This window comes from Opisthorchis viverrini (genome assembly GCF_000715545.1).
Source record: "Opisthorchis viverrini unplaced genomic scaffold opera_v5_58, whole genome shotgun sequence".
In the NCBI taxonomy this organism is placed as follows: Eukaryota; Metazoa; Platyhelminthes; class Trematoda; order Opisthorchiida; family Opisthorchiidae; genus Opisthorchis; species Opisthorchis viverrini.
The window spans coordinates 1,330,540-1,356,505 of record NW_008751716.1 but is presented as its reverse complement, the minus strand read 5'-3'; the positions used below and the strand labels follow the sequence as shown (position 1 = coordinate 1,356,505).

The following is a 25,966-nucleotide window of genomic DNA, read 5'->3' as shown; positions in this document are numbered from 1 at the left end:
GCAAGTGTAGTTAACAGAACTGATCAATCAACAGAATCGAACGCACCCTTGAAGTCAAGGAATACCAGGATTGTGGGTGGTCTGTACATGTGGTGTTGCTCTAACACCTGACGGAGTGTGAAGATGTGGTCAACGCAGCCTCTACCTGGTCGAAATCCCGCTTGGTTCTCACGAGTCAAGACTTCGCGTGCCGCCATGAGACGACGAAGAATCAATGACGCCAGAAACCTTGTCACAACAGGCGTCAAGCTCACAACTCTGTGGTTGCTACATTCACCGCAGGTACCCTTTTTGAAAATGGGTACCACTATCGATTTACCCCTGTTGTCTGGGACGGTCTCCTTCTCCCAGATACACCCGAATAGGCTAGACAGGCACTGGCTGAGGAATCCACCACCATCCTTGAAGAGAGCAGGTGGAAGGTCATCAGGACCAGCAGCATGATGAAGCTTGAGTAGAGAAATGCATTCGGACACTTCTGAGACTGAAGGCGGCTCCATATTTACGGTCCACCTTTCTGTTGAAGGCCAGGTTTCTGGAGTGGAGGTGGCAGATGGCCAGCTGAACTGCTGCTCCAAGTATTGTGCCCAGCGGTCTAAACGCTCTGCTTTGTTGCATATCAGGGAGCCGTTTTTGTCCCTGTTGAGCAATAGTTAACGGACTGATCGAAAACACACTTAAAGTCAAGGAAAACCAGCATTGTGGGTCGTTTGCACATATGGCGTTGCTTTTTCTCTTGACAGAGTGTGAAGATAAGGTCGACGCGGCCTCTACCCGGTCAAAATCTTGATGGATGCTCACCGGTCAAGGATTAGCGTGCACACTAGATTACAAAGAAACAGTGATACCAGAAGCCTTGTGACAACTTACACCTCTGTGGTTATTATGCTGACCGCGAGTACCCTTCTGAAAATATGCTATGTTATCAACTCAACTCAGTTTTCCGGGATGGTCTCTTTCTCCTAGATAGACGCAAATAGGCTGGATAGGCACTGGCTGGGGAATTCACCATCTTTGAATAGGGCAGACGGAAGGTCGTCAGAACCAAGAGCACGATGAAGCTCAGGTGGACTTGTACACTGGAATACTTTTGAGGCTAAAGGGGGCGCTCAATCACAGTCCATCTTTCTGTTGAGGACCGCCATTCCGGATTCGTCAACTGATTTGTTGTATAGAGTAGTGCGCCTAGTGGCCCAAACATTCTCCTTTGCTGAATGTCAAATATTCATTCTCGTCCCTGATAGTTTCGCTGAGGAGCAGTTGGACGAATCTTATGGAACAACATCCAATATTTCCAGCATTTCTTCGGCCTTTCAGGTCTACTAAGCTTCTCGGTCCTCAGGAACGCTAAGTTTCATCTGATGTCGGGTTGAGTTATGGTTTCGAGGAGGAAGAATCTGTCACCAGGCTTCCAGTAAAGCTATGGTCACATCAGAGACCCAAGGTTTGGATAAAGTTGATGGGTTGTACCGAATACATAATTTATGGCTTAGAGTAGCAGTTTGGATGTGTTCTCAGTGGCCGTTAATATCCAAGATCCATTCGGCAGACCCCTGAGTAGCTGATGCTGATAGTTTCATTTAAGTTCCTCGCCCATTAGTTTCTCAGTGGCTAAGCGAGGTATGAGTGCTTTGAATAGACCTTAAAAACGCGAAGAAAAGTGGTAGTGAGTAAGTGCATGGTGAGGATCCACTTTGGTATTCCAGAAGCAGCAACATGCAGTGATTGATTTTCACCACCGGCAGCTGACGGTGGCGTGGCCTATTTAGATTCGGGACTAGTGTGATGGTGATAATCACGTTGTCAGGCGATCTTCGCTATCGAGGAAATCGGTACTGCAAAGTAACAGTCTGTGAGCGATACACATCTGAAGTAGACCAGTCTGTGACGATACACATCTGAAGTAGACGATTTCCGTTGTTCGTGCGTCTCGTATCCAGACCAAGACTACCTCCCAGTTGGAACCACCAGTGGTTAGTCTAGCTATCTGGACGTTGTAAGAGAGCTGGTGAAACCAGGGTCAACTAAACGGATTGGTGGAAACGCCAACAGTAGCAGCTTCATTACCGTTATTCATTACAGCTATTCCTGATGGGTATATCCACAGCAGAAGCGATAAGGAGGAACGGATCCATAAACCACGGATCTACGCACAACCTGGGATCGGACTGTTGAGGTTCAGAAATTTTCTGAATCCTCTTTCAAGGTGCCCAGATCACGAGATGGATAGAAACCCTCAATGAGGTTGTTCTATTGGAATATGTCGATTTCGTGAATAGCATTGATGACCTGTCTGTAGTTATCACTTAGCTTTGTAGTTGTGCACTCATTTCGTCGAGCTCTGGGAGAGGTCAAACATATAGTGTAGTTTGGAGACCCCGAACTACAGTTTGACGCAAAAGACCGAGGTGATTGGTGAGTCGTTTCCTCTATTCTTACTGTGTAAAAAGTGATTCCAAGTTTGGTTTTTTCCATTTCGCCTTTTTTGTTTAGACCTGGACGTGAACCACACTGTGACCCTGTCATAATATTTGTGGACACTTTTCCTTGAGCCACCGTGAACTTTGTACAGGCGTAATATTCCCTACTTACTATTTGTACAGGATCCCATTTGGAATGACAAAATTATAAACCGGTGTATGGAGGCCGGCGAAATCCGACGAGTTGAGGTTTCTGCAACTTCATTATTTTACCATTGTATTCACAGTACCGCATTAGTTGATAAACCTCCATTTGAACGATTTAACTTCTGGGATTTTGCACATAATTCAACGTGGTTCATCTGACTGCTGGAAACAATCAAGTGGTACCTCTTGTTGGCTGCACATAGTTGGTGAACACTGCTACTATTCACCGCAATGAGCTTGATTGTATTCTGTTTTAATGACAAGAGACAATGAATCGCGAAACATCATCAACGGCAGATGGATCATCGATACCGGCCATCCATAAAATGTACCCCGTCTAGTGCACAGGTGATAACCTTGGACAGGAAAAATCTGATTTTAGTCGATGAAAGATTTGATGACGACGAAAACTGATTCCCTCTCCATAGCCATGACCAGCTTTGAGCAAAGAGGGGACCTTTTCTTGATACAACACAACTCACATAAGAACCGTTAAGACTCTTCGACGTTACATTACCGGTTGCGCCTTTCTTGGACCCCAGCAGGTAAATCTGTTCCACAAGTTTCTATCAACCATACTTACTACTTGAACACTGATCTGCAACCAATAAGGGTTTAGGCATGCAAGGTAGCTGGGTGCAAACAGGAGATCTCGGCAATTAAATCTCGTTTATAATGAGCTTCAAGATACTGAATTACTTTTTATGGCCCAATAATGCTTATGTTGTTACACACGAGATTCAGCTGATGTCCATGTAAGTATTCCGGTAAGTTGAAGCTGGGTTTGTGGTTTCATTAGTGACCAAGTGGAAAACAAGGTAGCTGGAAATTCGGAGATCACGCCCACTTCATGATCCCTGAGGATAAGGAGCCAGCAGTGCGTTATCGCAAAGTTTTAAGTGGGTTTGAGTAGGTAGAAAATGAGGCGGCCTGACGGTAGTGCACCAGATCTGAAAGGCTAATCTGTGTCACTTATGCGACAAACGAGCACACCAGCGGGGACAAAACGAAGCGTGCATCAGACAACGGCATGGGTGCTGGAGGTGTTAGCACTTCGGATGTTTGAGGCGCCCTCGCTGCCCCATTACTTTCTTTCCATCATACGTCTCTATTTATATACATTGAAATGGTTATACGACACTGAAGCACCAGTGTTCGCATCTGGTGCTACTGTCAACGAGTAAGCTGTTGATAACGAGGCAGCCTATGTGTAGTCATCAGTCATCACCAGGCACTGATGGTATCTCCTCGAATGGCGACGGAATGTTTGCAGGTGAACTTGCAAGCTCATTGAACAGATCAATAGCCATCAGATTGAACATCAAAGAAGCAAAGCCATTGAAACACCAAGGAAAAAAGAACACGAACAAAACTTACACGGACGAGTGACGCGGACAATTGGGATTCCTTGGGGGCTCCTATCCGACAAAGAACGACCAGCGCAGTCTCACCCCCTACTCGGACGCCACTTGCTTTATCGCGCATAGCGTTCATCAACACGGCCAGGAACGGGGGAAGCCACGACGGCACTGGATCATTGTCCGACAAATGGGACCGCCAAGCAATGTGGCTTGTCACTGTGGTAGTCAAAGACCGAATATCCACAAGATCGTGCATGAGGCCCTGATTGCGCATAAACAGAAGATCGGAACCGAAAATAAGTAAACATAAACAGGGAGTGGTGTTTTTAACCACAAAGGAAAAGCTGATCTATACAAAAATAAAATACTTCTGTAATTCCACTCTGTGCTCAGTGCCTCAAAGATACTCACTCCTCAAATTGGTAGCCATGTTCATCTTCTCAACATAGTGGATGGAGAAAGCAGTGGCAACTAAAATCATGGTAAAACCCATACACAGTTTACCGTTGTGGTGCACCCTTGCATTAAAACGCATTCCATACAATCAACTCGGTTTATCAGTAGGAACTAGGTAAAGGTTTGGGTTAGCTGGAAATATCCAACAATCTCATCTTAAATGGGAATGGAGTTGGTAGAGAAGGGAAACTCGAATACGCCAAACACGAAACGCATAGCAGAGGCCCCCCACAGATCAGAGCTGAACCGAACAGTCAACCACCAGTAAAAGTTCAGATGTAAGCATCCATGTTGAGGACAGAAACAATCGTAGTATTCCGGAAACGGATCTGGAAACCAACCTTGTTTAGGAGCTGCAACGGTCCGTTCAAGTCGTACTTGACGTCTGAAGTCTCTACGACATGTCCAACGAAACAGCCCACGGCTCGGAGACCAAGTTGGCATACAATTGTCTGCGTAGAGAGAAAAGGTATTTTATAAACATTAGCTGATGAAAGTCGGATGATTCAGCGACGGTATCTGTTTGGTGCATAGCTGTCGCGCAACCCTAAGGAAGCGCGAACGCTGAAATGCTGACAGATTGCCGGAACCTAATTGCGGGCGATCGAAAAGCCAGGACATGGCTTGAACAACGGGTCCACTACCCAGCGGTTAGTAGACCAAGGACCAGGAGAACACTAAATCCAGTCGAAAGGAAAATACTGAAATAAACGAAGGTCAGTCCACTCTAACCGGCAAGCGAGTTAAGCACCCACTCCTCAGTAAACACAAAAGACAATAAGCTTCATTTGCATTGCTGAGGGTCTCTGCTGCCACATTACACTCGAATAAGCATTTATGTATCCCTTAAAACGTCCAGGAATGTGCACTGATAGCTTTGGGCCAATTCCATCAATGTGTAGAGTCTAGCTGTGGACACAAGTAAGGATATGTGAAAGCGCAGTCGACATTTCATATGTATCCGACATTGGCGATTGTTATGAGTGCGACCACCAGCCACTAGGTCACACGATAGCGTATCTGCATATCGGAATGTCGCATCTGCCAGTATTCTGTGTATGAAACATTTCAACCCTGGCTGCGACTGTTGGATGATGCGCCACCTGTCACTCATTAAATGTGCGCTGCCATCCACTCCAGTCAGTCCTGGTGAGTGTCCCTGCCTAACCGCACCACTGTACTACACTGCCCTGGGTTGAGTGCACGACCGGTTCCCTTCCAACGGACCGAAGAGCAGTGAAGCTTTACGTATGAGAACACTACACGAGCCCGAATTTTGACCGTCTTATCCGCAAAAATTACAGAACCTCAGGTGGATCGACTGACATTGTCCACATATGAACGCTCAGCACTGATGTGCATGCCCAACTGCGAAAATTGAAGAAACAAAGGGGGTGTTGGGAAAGCAGTGCTTCGAAAACTGTTGGATTGGTGAAGTATATGCCCTCTGTCAAGGTTTTAGTTCAAACCACGAAATCTTAGAGTGACAACAGGCATCATAACGACTTACTTTATCAGCGGAGCATAAATTACTCAGCAATCGTTCCAGACGCGAGACGACTGGGGTGAGCAATGTTTGTGCGTTGATTACGGCTCCAGGGGCATGTTTTAGTGCGGTCAGTAGGATGAGAGCCTGGCTTTGTTGAAATGTCCAATGTTCATCTGCCAGTTCAAGTGGGAAAAATGAAGTTTTAGCAACGCACTTGAAGAGAAAGACGTACTTGGATCTTGTTTCAGGCGAGGATATAAGCACTTAATACGAGGCTGAGTGACTATGTGAGAAGAGTTCGTGCCGTTTCAACTATAATTCTAGTGGTAGTCGTTAAATCGAGGAGCAAGAGATAACTGATACATTGAAAATGATGTGTCTCAGTAATGGGGTTCAGTCCTGATTTTTTCGAATGAGGTGGCCTAACACATTGCTGGACGATACGCCACCGAATTAGATCTATTTGTGTTTCTGGTGGACGAGTAATTACTCCCCTTGCAAACCGACCGAGATTACTCCGATTCCCTGACACCACGGCTTTTCATACAGTGCTCCATACTTTATCACGGTGTGACCTAGCGGCCCACTGAAATACCGTTGTCCATGATATATCGTTCCTAGCAAGCAGTGGTGGCTTGCGTTGTTGTGCTAGTCACGCGGTGGTCGATTTCCGCGTTGGTCTCGGTCATATCCTACGCAAACAGAGTATGCTGTTGACTGCACAATGAAGTTGTTGAATGAAACTGTCCGAGATTCCGACTAGAAAGTGTGAGCTGTACCAAAGGACAAAGTTCATTATCAACTGCATCACACTTTCCAAGACTTCACCAATAGAGATAATTCCTAGGTCTTCGTAGTAAAATTTCTGCATGGCATAATCCCTTGGTCACTACGGCTAGTGTAATCTCGGGCCAGTGAAATGTATGCTTTTCATACTGCATATACTTCCTCGTCAAGCTTTTTACGTCAAAACATCTACGTCGTTGGCAAAGGCAGATCACAGGTAGGTTGTCCTAACAATCTGTTAGGATGTGTAAAGTTTAGACGATGATGTGGGATTACCGAACTCTAAAAGTGGGCGTAAGGACAGGAAATAAGGGCACAGATAGCAACGAAAGAACTTGATATGGTGACAATTCAATGAATAATATAGACGAAATGAAGTCAAGAATACACCGACTCCAAACTCGCATTCCACTCCCGTTTATATATTTCGTAACCTACTGTATCTGGCTCTCCTAAAGGCATCCTTCCATTTCTTCGAGGCTTTCAGAACACTTTCCAGGTTTCAACATCCACTTTTTGATATCAAAGCGTTGCAGTATTGAAATTTATTGTACAGTTGTCCTACTCCGGAATCCACGTTCGGTTTGTTTCCACTGTTACGAAGCGATTCTCTTAGCCTGGACCAAGGGGTGCCACTTGTGGTATACCTTGGTCAAAATCCTTTTGAGAGCAGGTCAAAAGGTTAGTTGATCCGCCACCTCGATTAACAATCAGATATTCCCTTTTTCATATCGGTAACTAAAGCAACGTAGGCACATTTACTGAGTCGCACGCATGTTTTTCCTGGTTGTATGGTTCGGTTTCACCGTAGTCACGCATGCGTTAGACATTAGAATGAAAGGTACATAGTATCCTATTCCTTCTAATTTCAGAGTTATCTGCATTGCACCAGCTTGGGGTAGAAAGGTTTCCCTTTCCATACGTTCAGGATCACACGATTCTGCAAACAAACCCTTACATAGGCTTTTGATTTCATCGACTCTTCGATAGTACTACGCAGTTGTAATGATCGACTGCATTTATTTACGCTTTTCTGGCTTAGTGTAGTTGAGCAAGCAGTTGTTTCACCTGAGAACACTTCGAGTCAGTCATCTGAAGTGCAAGATTTTCTGCAATACGCTTGAAGTGAGAGGTGCACTATACAGTGTAGTATTGGATTGTTGTTCCGAAAATAAGTTATTTTTTATATCAACAAGCAGAACCAACCATTCCTCGAGGGAACCATCAGGAAATTTTGGTGTTCTTTGAAGTTGCCTTTCGACAGATGAGTTACGTATTGACTACTAATCGTTAGGCCAAACATCGGGAACCCCAGCGGGTGAAGAATTCCGGACCGGAACGGGGACTAGTCGGTACTTCGCAAGATGATTCCTACAGATCACCGTTGATAATGGAGACAATTTACAATCATAGTGAATACAACTGACGTTTTTTTAAGAAGGCACGAGAGTGCAAGAAACCTAGTAGTATAACTGAGCAATTTTCGTAAAGCAAGTCACTATCCGACTGAGATTATAGTTTCATGAGGCGGTGGTGCGATCCATGCTGGTTTATGGATCAGAGACGTGGCCCCTACACACAGAGGACATACGGAAGATGTCAGTGTTTGGTCATCGATGTCTCCGGAGCATTGGTCAGGTCTGGTGGGAACGTCGCATCAGTAATGCTGACGTGCGCCAGATGGTCCTAGGAAGAAGGAACTCTCCCGCGATAGATGAATTACTCACGCTTCATACGCTGCGCCGGTTGAGACATGTACTTAGCATGTCAGAAGATCGTTTGCCTCACAGAGCTCTTTTCGCCCAGCTGTGTGCTGAGTGGAAGCGACCGAGAGGTAGACAATGTATGATCTGGCTACGAAATACGAAAACACTAACCAGTAAACTAAGTCAGGTGCGCACCTGCAGCCCCCCTGGATGGGGAGCCCGGGACTCAAATCACCAGTGGTTACTGACATTGGCGGAAATGGCTATCAGTGGCGCTCGTGCATCAAAGCTATCGCCTTCAGTGCATAGCTACCCAATTTCTGAACAAACTGAGCATGCCTTCACCTCCGAGTCTTGGTTTTGTATCCCACTTTCCTGTTTTTCGGTGATCGAAGCTGTAGCAGCTGGAACCAATGTGCCTATGGTAAACGGTCTATAGCTGATAAACTGATTGAATTTATGAGGCTATTTCGAAGAAACGGACTAGAAATCTGGCCTTCGTAATCTTGATCAATAAAACAGGATTGCTATAGTTGAACTGAGTTCCAATTAAGTGGATGATGCTGTGCAAGTACCGGGTTGTTTTTCGATGGGATTAACTACCTGAGTTAACAGCGTATACTAAGGATGAAAATACCTCTTACATGGAACCAAATTAATGAAATGCTTAGGGGGTAAGTAGGGAGCGAACGCTTTCAAGAAAATACAGAAGCTCAACATAAGAGTACCCCATGCGGTGCACTATTCAACCACAGGTTAGTCTACCGGATATTTGTTCAGCCGACTGAGATTACTAGAGAATTTTCAAGTGGAAACCGGTTGTTCACCTTGGAATCGGAGAAGTTGAATTACTTCACCACAAATATGAATGTTGAATCCTACTACTGCCTGGGCTTCACCACCCTCCCAAATGGTCAGACATGGTAAGAATTATATGTTCGTGTAGACGAGGCCAGAAAAACCTTCAAACAGCTCCAAATCCCTTCATGAAGGCGCTCAGGAAACACTCCTTGAACGATACTCTGTATTCACCGGGCCACCATCGAATTCAGACTGCTGAAAACAAATAAGATCCGGTGTGTCCCAGCCGAAGATTTTTAACAGGCTCGAACTGTTAGACCATGGGTTTATAGCGAGTACTGAAGGTATGCTAGAGTGACATAGGAGCTAACATCGTTGTCAGAAAATACTGCATTGGTCTACGCCTTCACAAATTATTCGGCTGCAGTACCACTACCATGGTTTGGACATACCCTCCTCTAAGGTATCACTATCGCCATCAGATTGCAGAAAACGGCGATATCATACAGGAGGTGACTTAAAAAAACATGATTGCTAACAGTCAGGGCTGATCTTGCGAGTTTCTGGGACTCTACGCTGTCTAGGAGATCAGGCAATGGAAGGTCATATGCTCGGAACTCGCTTCCAACCATGCATCATTGGAAGGAACGATTCGGAGTTTATTTTATCAAGCTGGTTCTTTGCGACTGCACTATATAGATGTGCAAAGGGTTTCGTTGTAGGTAGGTGAATGACAAACAACCAGTTCTATCCAGGAAGACATCATTCAGACAAATTAGGTGTTGATGTAAAACCGAAAGACTAACTCACGTGCTTTGATTGTAGTCTTCGGAAATAGATATTGTTCCAATAGACGCACCGGCTGCAACATAGCATCTTCTACCGTCTCCGCGTTCGCAGGCGCGTNGGGCTGCGGCAACGGAAAACCAATACAAACGGAAGCTACCACGCGGATAGCATCTGCCAAAATAACGGGATTTATTTTCTTTGATTGTCCACCAACTCCCCTGAGATTTATATCATCCTCTTCGTCTTCCTCGGTGTCTCCGAAAGCCACATCTTCAACCTGCTGTTGCTTGGAGCCAGTATCTTGCAAGAACATGAGTGGAGCAAGCGAACATACTACCGAATTCAAGGCGTCCATTGTGGCCCGGCCACGAGAACCAAGTAGACATAAGCGCAGAGCATGGAGACTTGTTTCCCTATAAAAGATCGGACGCACATAAGCAATCAGACAGATACATCTGCGATTTAAAAAGCGTAATAAACAGTTAATGAGCGGTGTAAACCAAGAGTCCGAGGCTGCGAAAACTGTCGGTAAACAGGCCGCTACAGACGTGACGTAACAGAATTACCAGCAGGTTACTTACGGATAGGTGGCGATCCCAGTCAGCGTAAGAGCAGTGGCCGCAGCTCCAACGCTAGGTAGGGTGCTGTCGGGTTTCGTGATACCTGGGATACGTTCACCTGGCCAGTTACTCAATACCGTATGAGCCGGAACTCGTGCCAAGTCCATTAGCAAGGGATCTAACTTGGGAGTGATTGCAGCAACCGATGCCAGACCATGACATCCAAGCAATCGCATAGGACGGTGTGAATCACCAAGACACTTCAAGAAGGTAGCTTGCAACTGCGTTACGAATGGGCGGGCAGATTGCGAGCACTGAAATAGGATAAAAACAAGAGATAAAATGAGTTGTACGAAGAATTGATACCGTAAGAATCGGAACGCAGTAATGACCGGGTCAGGTGCAAGCGGACGAAAGGTAAGGGACAGCATTTAGGTATTTAACATACAGTAAACAGCTCGTATAACAGATACCCACACTTAGGAGTAGCTGTGGAATTCCCGTGGATTCGCAAAATGGACAGTGAACAACAATCCAGTGAAGGAAAAAATACTTGTCTGGAAGAAATAGTACGTCTCCAGATAGCGCCGCTTCGCTTCATGGTATTTACCACTCAGGTCGTATTCAATTTTCGCATTAAATGTCTTGCGACGTCAAACTTGGTACGATGAGGAATAGTGGGAATGGTGTGTGAGGAAGGGCTACCAAGTGAACACTGCTCCCACTCAAACTGACAGACTTTGTTTATTGCTGGTGTTGGGAAGTTGTCACAACAACACCGAGTCTCGTTCACTTAGGAACATGCGTAGATGTTAGCAAGAAAGAACTAGTTTGATCCTTACGAAAAGAATCTAACACCCTAATCCAGTGTTTTGTTTTGGAATGTGGGCCTTCCGGGGTAGAATGCACTATCACTGGAAGCACACAAGGTATCGCGAAATTTATTGCATCGAACATGTGATAAACTTGATGTCAAGGAGAACAGATTTGCTACACCTTTATTGTTTATCCAGAGGATGCGATAGTGCGTTACGAAGAGATGAGAAAGGTGGAGATACCTGGTGATGATTCAAGCGACCCATACATATGCAGAGAGTCGATCTAGCTTGAAAAATGTACGAAGATTGGCACTGTCCCTGAGGTGGTTACCTAGAGGCCTGGATCGACCATATTAACTCCAATGTTTGGGCAAACAGGCCGTCTGCAGCCAATGGCCCCATAGCCAACAAGCTTCACTGCCGAACGTGTGATTCGGCTGCTCCAATAAGAAAAAATATTTAAAAAAATCGAACTCATTCACATACAGTTGGAGAAAAGCAAAAATGTTGGCAATCACATGGAGCAGATTTGGGGAAGCCATCCTTTCGTATATGAAGCACGCTGACAAAGATGTGCCAGCGAACTTAACGCATTATCGTCCTGAGGAGCATAATAACTGCCTAGGAAGCTGCCAAACACACACGCCTTCACAGTTCCTAAGATAAAAAAGCATATCTTTGCATTGTGCCGTGTGAAGCGGAATGAATACTGGTTAATTTTGTAGACAGGGAGGAGATTCCAAAGATTCAGATTGGGAGTTGATCCTGAGTGAAAACGGAATGCGCTGGAAAGATGAGAGTCATTGTACGGCTGTTCCTTGCTCGTTCGGGATCACCAGCAGTACAGATATGAGGAATCTGCAGTAAGATTCGAAACTAGGAAATTTCAGCTGGAAGCTGGAACACTGCAATGATTCATCGCACTGCTGATCAGTCACTTGTGGCCGAAAGTTATAGTCTTCAGCCAATAGCTATAAGGGTGTGGGTTCGAATCTCACCAAAAATTGGTGAGACGCACACTGGCGATACGCAACAATGATGTATCGTTCCAATTGCAGAATCAAATCTCTTGTGAAATATTAAAGTTTCATATTATTATCAAATTGTATGATAACGCCTGGTAATGGAGACGCACCGAACACTTGATTTCTCCAAGGATCGTCTTCAGTAACTTTTGATCATCGATTATAGGATCTTCAATAGAGATTAGACCTTGTCAGTGAAGCCAATCTATGCTAAAAATCAGAGAAGCACTGTAGAGCTGTTTCGGGCTTGTTGGGAATGACCAGCGATGCGTACATCACGAAACTCGGAGAGATTCGAACCCGTGACCTTCCGGCCAGTGATCAGTCATTTAACAGTTTGTCAACCGGTCGCTGAACAGTAGTATGATCTCCTCTCACGTAGACAGAACAGTGCCAAGTGGTTTCGTCGATAGATCGGGTGACAAATAGACCATGATGTGTGAGAGCACAGAATCATGCGATAGGTCATCTTTAAGTCTGGAATATCTGAGTTTTTATTGAAAACAAGCTTACTAGCATGATGCGCGTCACAACCTTAACACAACCAGGTTTGATGCATATGGATATTTCTTCTTTATTGATGGCGCTCTATACCAACAGGAACTGAGGTTGGGCGAAAAACATGTAACTAACTAGCGGGTTGGTGAACTGTGTCTGTGTGTGCGTGTACGCGTAGGTGCTCCAGCTAAGATGAGCGCACTTTGACTCAACATAAGTCACCAAGCGGGAAGACCACAGCTCTGAGACTCGGTCGTTGGATGGATGAAGGAAAATGGGACAGTGACCAGCGATATTAGGCAAAAGTCCCAGGTTACTTCCCGTGTCAGCATTGTGACGGCGCTGGAAATCCATGTCAAACAGGAAATTTGGTTGCTCTGTTGTCAATTACTAGGGGTATCTTCAACCGTCGTCAATTATGGGAAAATGAAGGCATCATAATGAGGCTTATAATAGTGCCCCCCTCATGAAGACCGCTTGTATAAAACAATACTTTTTTGTATAGGGTTCTACGAATCATCGAATGGTACGGTTGACTATGAGCCTACGACTATGATCATGACGATTACAGGCAGTTGATTCTGCGACCGAGGGAGCCATGATGATGGAGAACTAAAGAGTGAAACGCCCTAATACGAGTACACAGGAACAGCAGCGAACGTACCTTGGTGATAAGCGAGGTCAGTGATTCGACCACAGCCATCCTAACTACGTTCGTTTGACGCTCTCCCAACAGTCGGATAAGTGGTCCGAGTACTTTGACCACACACCGCTGCAAAGCGGACCCGCTCGCGTGGGTGATACACTCAGAAAGTGCCTGCGCAGCCGGCTCCTTCACATCCGGCTGCCCTCGGAGTGTGCAGTCAGCGTAAAGTTTGACAAGGCTTGCAAGAGGAAGGTTGGGATCGGAGAACCCTGGAAGGAATGCGTCCTCACCAGATTTTCCTTTGGAAGTCCTGTGGAGCTCCGAAACTGCACCACGAATGCCTTGGCGCAGATCACTAATCTGACTGGTAACGGTTTCTGGTGTCCAGCGCTATTAGGTGGAGATAGAGGAAAAAGAGGTTTGTGGAAGCAAAACAGGTGAAAGCCCGAGTAGTTATACAGCCTTTATCAAAGATTACCGAGTTGGTATAAATCCCCGTGCTGGTTCGAAGGCTGAGCCGAAAGCGTCTGAGTTGGAGACAGTCAGCATCCACCTGCTTCTGAAAGGTGGCCTATACTGAAATGGAGCACATTAAAAACCAACATCGAGAGAAATATACTGTAGACACGATTTTACTCCGAGTGGTAGGTTTTCGAGTGCATTTAACTTTATATTATATAAAAGATACAGGGCGCACGATCTTCTAAGAAATTTATTCAGCTGCGATGTGACCACGTATAAGAAGTACTCAGAAATGAAAACAAAGGTGCGGTAGTGAAAGGTTGGGAAAAAAACAAAAGATTTCGACAAACGATGCCAATTTATAATGTTAAGCTAAGGTGTGAACAAGTCTCATTCGACTTACGCCAATCTACAGGCCAATCGGGATGGAGCTCAGGAGAGACAATATCCAGAAGGGCTGGTTCGCCACTATTCATCCCTATTATCATTTATTTTTGAAGAGCATGGTCACAAACATAAAAAGTGAGTGCAAGCGATGAATGCGAAAGAGTAACAGGAGAATATGGGAGAAAAGAGAGAAACGTCTCATTCGAAATCATGCCAAGGGCAGTGCCAGTCTGATGAGGTGAATCCCAAAGTATGTGAAGATTTTGGTATGGGAACACGCGTCTAAGGACCAACAACCAAAGAAAGGACAAACAATGGTGAATGCTCTTCAAGGCGCAGTGTGCGCTAGCACAGTCAAGACTCGCACATCAGGCACAAAGTGACCGTCATACTGGGTTTGGGGTGAGATTAAATGGCAAAAATGTACGTTCAACGCCATGTGCCCCGCATAAGTGTCATAAGTACGAAGGGAGCCCACAATGGCAAGCAAACACAAGTCACTGACTGCGACTTTAGGAAGTCCCAGTCCAAAGCAGCCTTAGCGGATTGAGGAAAGCAGATCCCTCGATAAGAGATGATCATCGGTTGGTGAACCAAAAAGTCGATATTACAACCGATGGCATGTAGGGCTGAGATTATGGCGAGGGAATGTTCATCAGCACCATACCTCTGCTTCTTCTCATTCCACACTATCTCACGTTTAGCAGTTCCCTTGCAACCCGATTATGACGAGCACATCTGGCCACAGACGGATGAATTAAACAACATAATGACTCAGTGCGGGTACTTGGTTCTAGTTGCCTAATAAATGTCAGTCGATTGTGCAACGAGTTCGCCACATATGAGAGATTTTGAGGGAAATATTGTCCAATCTCTCCAGGGTTAATAGAAACTTCAACAGACAGGAACTTAACCCCCTTATTTAGGTCCAAGCAGTACAAAATGTCCCATCGTCAATCACTGGTGTGCAAAAGTTCACTGTTGCGTTGCATAATCAGTGACAAAGCTCTTTCTCTATGCGGCCAGGTTTCAGAGGAATGGGTATCTTGTAGGACACAAGTCAGTCTGTCATGAAGAGACTGGACTTTACCGTAGTGTGACGGTTTGTGCACCTCAGCGATCCACTGAGCTATACTGGGGAGTGTCCGCATGAAACTCAGTCTCTCATACCAGGTTGATCAATGGTTAGAGGTCTGACAAACACAGTCTCCTGGCCCTCCTAGTTGGCGACTTGTTCCGTAGAAACGGTATTGCATTTGCATTTCCCGCCAAAGACCGCTGCCTTGCGGTTAGGCTTTTGAGCCAAAGGCTTTGGTTGAGGACCCTAATCGTCCTCCTGTCTATGTGTGGGCGCCCTGGCAGTATCCCAGCCTTCGTACAACCATGACATTCACGACTATACGGCAGTGAAGCATCGGTTTTGAACACTGATGTCATGCTGTCGATGATGATGATGACAAGTCAGTGCGAATAAGGCAGAATCTGATGCGCTTAGGATTTAGCATTCTAAATGTATCCTGCTTCGTTCGAAACTTGGGGAAGATGAGTTACAGTGAAGATGAATTGAAAAACAATCTTGAGGAAGTTGATTGAACATATCCAATAAACAATTCAAAGTTGACTATATCCCGCAAAAGTAAAACTCCGATACCTGAAACATTTTCTTTTCTGCGGGTAGGCGACACACAGCAGCACGTGTGCTACTGCAAAAAAAAATCACATCGAACTTATTTGAATAGTATCACATACATGAAAACAAAAAAGCGCACCGGAGAACCTTGAAATACAATGCGCTCAATGCACCAGACAAATGACTGGAGTCGAATGATGTCGCAAAGGGCGACACAAAAAGCCGGAACATGTCCTTGAAGTTGGTGTTAGCAACAGCAGAGATGGAAGAGAATTCCACTGAGCAATATGTTTCGAAGGTCAGTTGAACTTTGCTTACACCAAAATGAAGAATGTATTTATTGTATTAACCGATATCATCCACTACCTGCTAGCATCTGTATCGCTACTATCATACAAATACAATATGACGATAATGACCAACGGAATGATAACTGATATAAACGAGGTCAAACATAGGGATACACCAATCCAAACATTTTATGAAATGACCAATCCACACAGTTGTAACCTATTCTTCGAAGAGAAGTTTAGCTTAGTTTTCCAACCGTGTACAACTGTAAGCAGGTACAGGTTGCAACAGCCTTTAGGTGCCGACTGTGCAAGACGAATAATGGGATCCACAAACTCAAACTAGAAAATATGCAAAAAGAGTGGGTTACAGGTTTACAATAGGTGACTGAAACATCAAGATCATCAGAAACGGCAACGTCAGTGGACATTAAAGCTTCACGACAGTGGGGACGGAGGAAGCCGTTGCTCAAGTATTGACTGGCCAGAACAGGATGATCCAAGTGCTCTTAGACTGACGATTGTGAATAGTGATAATATGCGGGAAATGTGATTGCAGTGTAAATGAGACTGAACGTCGGTTCAGTACGGTTGCCGTTGGAATACGACCTCTTAGGAACTCGTGGCTAAATACTGATGGACTGTCAGCGTAGAACAAGCAAAGTGGAAAGGCGGACCACATGTTTAGGACGATGATTTTACACTTATCAAGTTTTCTAGGAGTGGGATGAGAATTCCTGGGGAGAACCACGTAGAAGTGGAACACCTCAAAGTATGCACAAGTTGATAAAGTAGTACACAATTCAGAGGTTTGGAGGATTGCAGCGGGATGACCTGGAGAGGCGATTAGCTTCCTGCGACAGAGTTTCAGGCCATGGGGATGGATGTTTTTCCCACTCTATTTGCGGACGACGTAGTTTTCCAAGTGAATAGCAAGTTTCTCAGGACTTGGTATCACTCACGCCTCCACGGACTTAACGCGTTCACCACAGGCCTGACATGATGGTCAGAGCAGTTATTCTTGGAGCAAGAATCACCGGACAAGTTGGGTGGTAAGAACTGTGATCAACTTCTGATTTCTATTCGAAGTGGCCTTACCACAAAAGCACCTGCTGCAAAACCCCTTAGGGATCTTTTAAGCCATGCGTCAGCAAGAAAACCCCAAGGGTTACAATGAAACCTCGTGTAAAAAGATAACTGAAGTGAATCTCGTGAAAGCGGTGGTCAGTTGTTATAGACAAAAGCCCTTTCGCAGACGAAGCGAACATTGAACGCGTATTTGATTGACATGTAGTCTTAATAAGGTGCTTCATATTCGAAACAAGTTTCCTTGTGAATCTGCTCGAAAGAAATGTTGTAAAACGGGTTGCGAATGTTACTCTGGAGATTGACAGATGAAGCCTAACTCGTACGCAGCAGCTGTTGTGACTTTTACAGTCAACCGAGTTCTTTTCCTCCAAGAAAAAATGAGCAAAACCGACCCCGAAAAACGATACTCACACAAATTTAGTCCAGATATCTTTACAAATCAAAGTCATGAAACCTATTATGCTTTGGCTTGAATAATCATGACAGTGTCCCAAATAAGCTAGAACGTTCAGTTTCGTCTCATGCAATCAACCATCTATCTAGTCGACCGTCGAATACTATTCACTTCAAATCATAAACCGAGGCCAAGAGATTAAGTCCTTCCCACAAATGGCGGGGTGCTCCAGTTTACCATGCCATGTTTTTATAAACTCCCTAACGAATAAGAAACGGTTGGACGGAACGAATCAAATGACACTTTACTTCAAATAAAACGACTAATATTTACGTATTCACGTTATTTTCTTACTATACCTACCCGGGAGCAGTTCCCGGCGTGCACTGACGTGATGTTATTAGTCATACGGTCGCCACCGATCTACCGGCGTGCAAGCCGTTAGTTAGGGTTATCACGCCACACATGATCACGACCAGAAGTTGTAGTTCACTTTGAGAAAAATAGAAGCATGGTGGGTGCTCAGGTGGACGAAGGCGACGGTCTGACTTTCTCAGAACACGGTTTATTTTATGACTGTGGCGCTCAAAGGCCGCCTGATGATTAGGTTGGAACGATACTCGTGTTATAGAAGTAGTTCGATTGACATGACACCCCTCATAATGTCAAGGGGTTTTACCATCAAAGAAATGCATACCTAGGTGAATAGGCAATTGTTCGGCAGAGAGAGAGAGTTCGAATAAATTTTCGTCACTAAATTGATGAGTGGTGTTGCATGCAACACGGTTGTCTTATCGATACACGTGCGTCATTTTGAGAAAACCCTACTGCCGTGAAAAAAAAACAAGAATCTGTGGGGTGAGACTGGAAAATTAAAAAGCTCGACAATCGTCACGTCCACTGTATTTAAACATATCTGACATGAAATTATAAGCACCCACGTGATTAGGAGATCCTTATCATAACTGCAGGGTAGTGCCGTGCCGTAGGGCGGATTGTGATTAGTAAAGAGGGATAAACGGGAGCAACTTACCTGGATAAATTGAGCGATTGCGTCATTTGGGATATTCGGGAGAGTTTGATGATTCCAAATGATCCCCCAAAAAGACCGTTGACCATGCACAAAGACAAAATCACGGTTACATCAATAATGATGTAATAGTAATTATGGCTTGTGTGCATTAGTTCCTTCCTCTGACGAACACACTGAAATGTTAACCTACCCGTCTGCGCCACCAGGGCGCACTATTCGGTTGTAAGGTTTCAGTAAACAAGTTGCCTCAGACACGGCCCAACATGTTTAGATCGGCCATCTAATCATTCATGACACTATGAAGCTTCTTAATCACTGGAATAAGAAAACGAAGGTGTTTCCGTCTAAAGGCCACGATAAGCTTGACAGCTGTGATAACGCAACAATAAGTATAGCTTGTGTGCATGTACCATTTCCTCTCAAATAGGGAACACTTTGAAACTAGCCCATCCATTCCACCAGCAGGTACAATCAGCTTGACCATTGCCAGGGCATGCGTACTATCAGAAATGGTCAAGCAGGTGAGCGTAAATTTGTCGGTTCATTTTTTAACTGTTCCGCGATCCGACGTTTTGAAGGTTACTGGTAAGGTAACCAATCAGTGGAATGGAAGACCCAGATCTTTTTAATCATACTGGAACTGGGTAACACAAGTATGGTACTAATGATTGTAGATTTGCCAATCCTACCTCTACCATTTCTCTGGCTGACGTAGTTCAGCAGTAGGTTCTGCGAGGCAGTAACGTGAATACTTCCCATTTGGTGGCAGCGGGCATATATCTACGGCTGGTTAACTTGATACGTGGGAAACGTTGTCATTATCTATTTAAAAGCGTAGCTTGGTAATAGCTGACACGGCCGCAGCTTGGCTATGCGACTCGGCACAATGCTGCTAAATGCAATGTGGACCAACACTGGGCTGGCCTTGGTCACGCAAGACCAAGTCACGCAAGGGATCTGCTGATTTAATCACAAAGCCGATATCAACTGCTGAATATGTGCCAACCTGAAAACGATATCCCGAAAGCACTAAGGTCCGCCACTTGGTGAACGACTTGACCCTTCCTACACTGGCTCTCAGTAACGTATACTATGTTGAACGACAAAATAATCGGTGCTTCCTAGCAATTCCAGAAAGCTACCGCTCTCCGGGATCGGATTGACCTATCCTATCTACTCATAACCCCTACCAGCGTAAATTTTTAAATGCTCTGGAAAAGCAACACTTGTGTTTCTTTTTTTATCAGCCCTAAGTGCAAGCATAGAAGGAGAACATCGTCAGTCCTTAGAGAACCATTGTTTCGAAGCTTCCGGAATCAACTAGGTATGGATAACCAAGAACCGGGATTTCACGCCATTTTCCTCCTACCGAAGTATGCGATAGGTCTGAGAACATTTAAGCGAATGACCTGAAGCACTGAAGTCGAACAAGACATGACGAATCAATACCAATATACAATACAAACTTCTCAATAAAAATTCAACACTCTTAAGGGAAATAGGTGCCATTGAAGTTTGCAACAGAATGAGAAACAGCGTCACGGATCAGCCACCAATGAAATTACTGAACAAAACTCTGGCCAGGCCGACTTTAAACGTCAGATATGGTTAGTTTATGCGAACGAGCCGAAGTCACATTCATCGACTCGACGGGATAGCAACGGAACATTCGACTCCAACGGACCTCACGTCAACAAAGTAAAGATCCCAAGAAGGAGAGCACTGTATTATAATACCAGTTTCCGAGGAATCGCACTCAGAACAAGTCCATAAAAAGGTACATCTTTCTACTTCTGCCGGATAGAAGGAGCCGCAGTATACTATGTAGTTATCCGAAGCATTACCCTAAACCTCCGTTTTGAGGCGCGCAAAACTCACAAAATACTTCAGTCAACATTAAAGTGTACCGAAGAGAAAAAAATCCATTAGCGCGATCCCAAACAAGCCGATTAATCAATACTTTTCGCTTTTTATATAAAGGCATGTGCGAACGGTTAACCTACTAACAATAACGCTGTGAATAGGCGGCCAATCGGTATCTACCCTGCAAGAGACTGACGTAGACGAATAGGAGAAACGGCTGTTCTAAATCACATGACGTGGTTCCATAGACAAAGAAATGACGTAGCAACTCATTTCAGGACATGTGAATTGCATGCTTCGGATATGTGAAGAAAGCGACTTGACAGATAGTTTACAAAAGACAGGGTAGTGTTCTGTGGCCTGCTCAAGTGGAATAAAATCACGGCTTAAAATAGAAGGGAACATAAAGATTACAGGGACTAGAGATGAGAGTTTCATGGCACAAACCGGAAAAACAGTTGCACGGCATTAACTGAACACTGCTGGATACGACCTTCCCCGTGAGTAAACACGCCAAGGTGTGTTGACAAGCGACAAGAAATGTAGAACGATTCACAAACAACCATATGACGGACACGCACAAGGAATGACTGCAGTAAACTTTAGATTGTTTGATAATCGTGTAGCTGGGGTGAGGATATTATACTAGCAACCAGAGGGTGTTAGTAACAAGCACCACTATTTGTGAGGATTGAAGTGGGTGCTGCGAAGATGTGTCGGCACTGAAAACAGCTACGCCGGCTGGTTTGAACAAATCCCTGAAAACTAATAGCAAGGGTTTGATACCACACAAATACGCTACCCAAAGGATACGGTTCAAGGAAAACAGATTTGAGCGGCACTGGTGCAGCCACGCGAGTAATTTTTAAAGAAAGGTAATTAACTCCAAGATATTCTGCTTACCTTGAAGAGCGCTTCCAAACAGTCCCAACTGCGGGAGAGCGTCGGAGTGTCATGGAGGGCAAGCAACCGGCAGATGTTTCTTAGAGCCAATGGGTAAAATTCACGTAAAACCTTGCTCACAGATTCTTTCGAGTCTGGGATGTCTTCATCGGCACCTTCGTCAAGATTCGAGTCCGTATCCATATCATCGCTGTCTTCGTCTTCATCCTCATCTTCACCATCCTCATCCTCATCAAAATCCTCATCTTCTTCGTCGCTTTCATCCTCCTCATCGGTATCCTCGCTGTGTCTGGCACCAGCTTGGGTAGAACCGATCGTCTGCCCCAGAGTGGTGGCCATCGGAACGGCTTCTACTTCCGCCTCTTCGAAGCTCACATTCAAATAAGCATTCAACAACCGTAAGCATGCTGTCCTGTAAGCCGGGGTGCCAGCAGTAACCTGGTTCGGGGTAACTGTAGGAGCTGAGCCTCCGGTAGTAGTGGATGTGGATGATGAACCAACAACGAGGCCACTAAGCAACGTATTGAAGATGTATCGCACACCAGCTAGATCGTAGATACAGATAAGCACCTCTGCGCAGTGCGTCACGTCCTTTAAGTCAAAGAATAATGAAGAAAAGATAAACAAGAAAGAAACAACTTCTTTTTCGTATACCTAGGAGTAAAACCCGATAACAACCGCCGGCGCTCCAAACACGCTAGCAACAGCGACCTTATTGAATAGCCATGCATGCCACTTGGCTGCTACTTGGGCAGAAATTCAGAGTCTAAGGCATTTCTTGATCCGCAGTGGAATTTACGTATAAAAAATGACATGAATAAATTGATGACTGCCTTCCAAATTTAGGCGCTCATCACATGACCGATTTGTTAGAGGTTTGCGGAAAATCAAAATGTTCGGACATGCATGCGTCCTTCTCAAGTGCCAAACCTCTGGAACAGCCAAACCTTGTTGTCACAGGCTCAACGGATCTGCAACCAGATTCCACAGAAGCTGCGCTGCACTTCATTAAACGACAAAACCTCGTAGATGTGACCATGTATGCAAAAGGACAGTATTCACAAGGAGAAGAGCCAACCGCTCAGTTTCAGCCCGACAATGTAAAAAAAATCTGCAGACTTCGGGGTTCTAAGCCTGATTCAGGCATTACAACTACTTTCAATTATGGGGCCGAATTCCACTGTCCATATCAGTTTGAATGTAACCACAGAGAAAGTCACACAGAAAGAACCAATTCAAGACCATAAAGGAGAATCGCGTCTCCCGTTGGGTCACGAACCCAATAACAGATACCTGCAGTCAACGCTTTGCAAACATCTTTTGCTCACAAGTCAACGGGTCGATTTGGCGTCAGCGTCCGTCATTCTGTTCATGGATCAAAACTCGAACTGGCTGAGGTAGCGGCGATCGACCGATTCATTCCTGCACTGTGTCCAAAGGACGTAACTCTTGAGTTAACTCCGATTTGACCTATATCACACAAAGTCGATGGAAACTCTGAACAGCCGGCTACTACTTCTGCTCTTTTTGAAATTCACCAGGTAGGCCTGTCTACCGAATTACCAGAAAGCGTATTTCCAAGCTGAACACGAATTCGTCCATATAGTGGGAAAAATACCCATTTGCAAGTAAAGTTGGTATTGACACGAGATTCAGCTGAAATTCATCTTGGTCTACAATTAATAATATTCTTCTATTGCATGCACTGAACAGTTGGAAACGACATTCAAAGTACAGAGGTTTTCAATAGGGCTATGAACAATCAATTGCTGGTTTGTCCTTCTCAGGGCGAATCAAGTAAGCTAGTTCATTTGGTTCCTTCTGTGTATTGACTGTTCAGTTAGCAACCGCGTCAAGAATAGCTTTATTTTATTTCGTGTTTTCGGTAATCTATTATTGACCAACCATTTCGAAATGGGTCTAATTATCAATTTTCTTCTCTTGATCATGTTTAAATTACCGAGGTTACATGACCGTTAGAATAATGCCCAACTGATGCCATATTAAGTTGAGATGTAGTATATTCTATGCTACTGAAAGGCGTAAGGACCTTGCTCTCGGCTCTTTTCCATGGCTCTCTACTAATACCCCAACTCGTTCCTGCCTCCACATTATTCTTTGTCACAGTATACTCTTTGCAAGTGTACCACAGTTGGACACCATCGTCTGTTAAAATACAACTGATGCATACGCTGATAATCAATGAAAAATCCAAAGGAAACCACGAACTTACCTCTTCATGATCTGGATTACAATCTGCCTGCGCCACCGTGGTCAACAGCGCGGGTAGGATGCGATTCAACTGGCGACTCAACGCATCGCCAGCCACAGTGGCTAGATAGGCAAAAGCTTTGGCATTGACAGTCGGGTAGATGAGCTGTAATAAAGAGAAAGTAAGAAAGAGTTGTATGAGTGAAAAAAGTGGCGAATGTAATTGTAAGGCATTCCAAAAAACAAAGCTGATATTATTGTACCTTTGTTCGTGCCGTCCAAGTAGCCAGGGACTAATAATAGCAAGGATGAAATATCAGGAACCTGCCCATTGTTCCGCTGGCAAATAGTCTAGGTATCTCCAGCCGTCCACTTCAATCACATTGGCCACCAGGAGGCGAATGTGATAGCTGTTTGAAATCCACTAGAAAAATGCAAGGAGAATCAAGCCTAAGCGCTATACTGCCCAAAATGAGCCCTCGAACGCCACAGCACTAAAGAGGAAACGAGTAATGCCACAGTTTTGCTGATTACTGCATTCTTGGAATGACGGTTTCAAAGTGGACGGATGAAAGCATCGGGTGCTATATATCAGTTGACAGTTTACTAGCCCTCCTTTGGGAGAGATGACAAACCGTGATTCCAAACCAACAGCAAGAAGGACAACAGTCAGGTGTGGTAGGTGAGATTAGCTCGGGAATCAAAAATCCATGCTGACGATACTAAATAACTGCACTTGAAGAATTTTTCACTGAATTACAGGTCGCACTTGCGTGTGCACAGGCTAGAAATGCACACTTGAACAAAAGGCGAGGCGATATTTATAACTGCACCTGAGAAAAATCTCCTTGCCACTGATGTTTTCCGACATGCAAATCGTAGGCTTTTAATATGCTGATAGAGCTGTACATAGCGCGGGCTGTATCTGCCAACAGTCACTCAGTCGCATCGACCAGTTTACTCTCCAAACTGTGCAAGAAGCCAATGCTGTGAAAACCGTATATTGTAATACACAAAGAATTTCTTTAGAGTGATCGATCAAACCCTTGGCTTGGCTCAACTATGCTTTCTAAAAGGTTAACCTCCACAGGAATGATTATTTTGCAATTCATCATCATCAACATCATCGACAGCATGAAACCAACGTAAAGACCAAGGCTCGCACAATCGATTATTCGCCTGTCTGGCCCCTACAGTTTTGAGGCATCACTTTTGAGGACTTAAGGAGATCAGAAGTGAGAAAAGACCCAACTGAAGAGATGCCAACTGCTTCCATGTGCGACTGCTGCCTCAACAAAGCAATACGTAAACGATGCAGAGAAATTGGATGTAATAATCCACAATCGCCTACTTCAGCTGTTTGGGTACGTCATGCGGAAGACTCTACGGAACTTATGGAACAAATGCTCTCGATTTCCGCATAATCGAACTGGCGGCGTCGAATTAACAGACAAGTCAAAACAAGACCCAACAGAGTTCACATGGGTTTTGGTAGACTGTCCCTTCTCCTAAACAAGTTAATGAAATGCGTCGAGGAAATAAGGACCGGGTCATCATAAGCGTTGACTTTAATTCAGAGACCTTGATGCGAGATATGAGTACGATGACGATAACGATGAAACGTAAAACAAAGTGCAGTTAATCTGAATCCCAGAAACGATTACTTGTAGTGCGGAACGTGTGATTAACGGGGCTTTCTAATGGTTGCCATTTTCCCAACCCACAAGAAGTCTGTGCCCCCTGGATACCAAGTTCGTTAGGAAACACTAAATGGAACACAAGGCGGATCGAAATATTCTATGGAAGATGCGAGAAAATATAAGCAGATGCTAAGTGATCACGATGTGCACAGGCATGTAGTGGGTGGAGGATCAACAGGGCTAGGTCGGCAAAGTAAGCATCAGACGAACGTGGAAGGGACAAGTCATACACATGCACGTCAGCCGCCCGACATACGGGTGTATTCTTATCTTCATTTCTGTTGGCTACGAGCCTCTTTCAGGGCTGAGCATTCAGTCACTTCACAGACAAACTACCTGGAGGAAATTGTTCAGTTGTTTAGGTGCTGGATTGTGACAGGCATGATCCAAAGAAATGCTGCACCATGAAGAATCCCAGGGGAAATTTGACGCTGACATCTAT

The 25,966-nt window shown here is 44.8% G+C and overlaps 2 protein-coding genes across 2 annotated transcripts in view; one reads left to right on the top strand and one right to left on the bottom strand.

Moving 5' to 3' along the window:
• The window catches only part of T265_03933 (hypothetical protein), a gene marked incomplete at both ends in the record, with an annotated part of 16,209 nt that extends 13,658 nt beyond the window's left edge, over positions 1-2,551 (top strand). Inside the window, one exon of the mRNA XM_009168534.1 lies at positions 2,494-2,551. Within this exon, the coding sequence (XP_009166798.1) occupies positions 2,494-2,551 (58 nt within the window). The remainder of the gene's footprint in view (positions 1-2,493) is intronic.
• T265_03934 (hypothetical protein) overlaps positions 24-25,966 on the bottom strand; it is a gene marked incomplete at both ends in the record, with an annotated part of 79,459 nt that continues 53,516 nt past the window's right edge. The window contains 10 exons of the mRNA XM_009168535.1: positions 24-566; positions 4,005-4,250; positions 4,786-4,896; positions 5,955-6,106; positions 10,037-10,428; positions 10,597-10,889; positions 13,581-13,872; positions 18,848-19,020; positions 21,614-22,267; positions 23,847-23,990. Of these exons, the coding sequence (XP_009166799.1) occupies positions 24-566; positions 4,005-4,250; positions 4,786-4,896; positions 5,955-6,106; positions 10,037-10,428; positions 10,597-10,889; positions 13,581-13,872; positions 18,848-19,020; positions 21,614-22,267; positions 23,847-23,990 (3,000 nt within the window). The remainder of the gene's footprint in view (positions 567-4,004; positions 4,251-4,785; positions 4,897-5,954; positions 6,107-10,036; positions 10,429-10,596; positions 10,890-13,580; positions 13,873-18,847; positions 19,021-21,613; positions 22,268-23,846; positions 23,991-25,966) is intronic.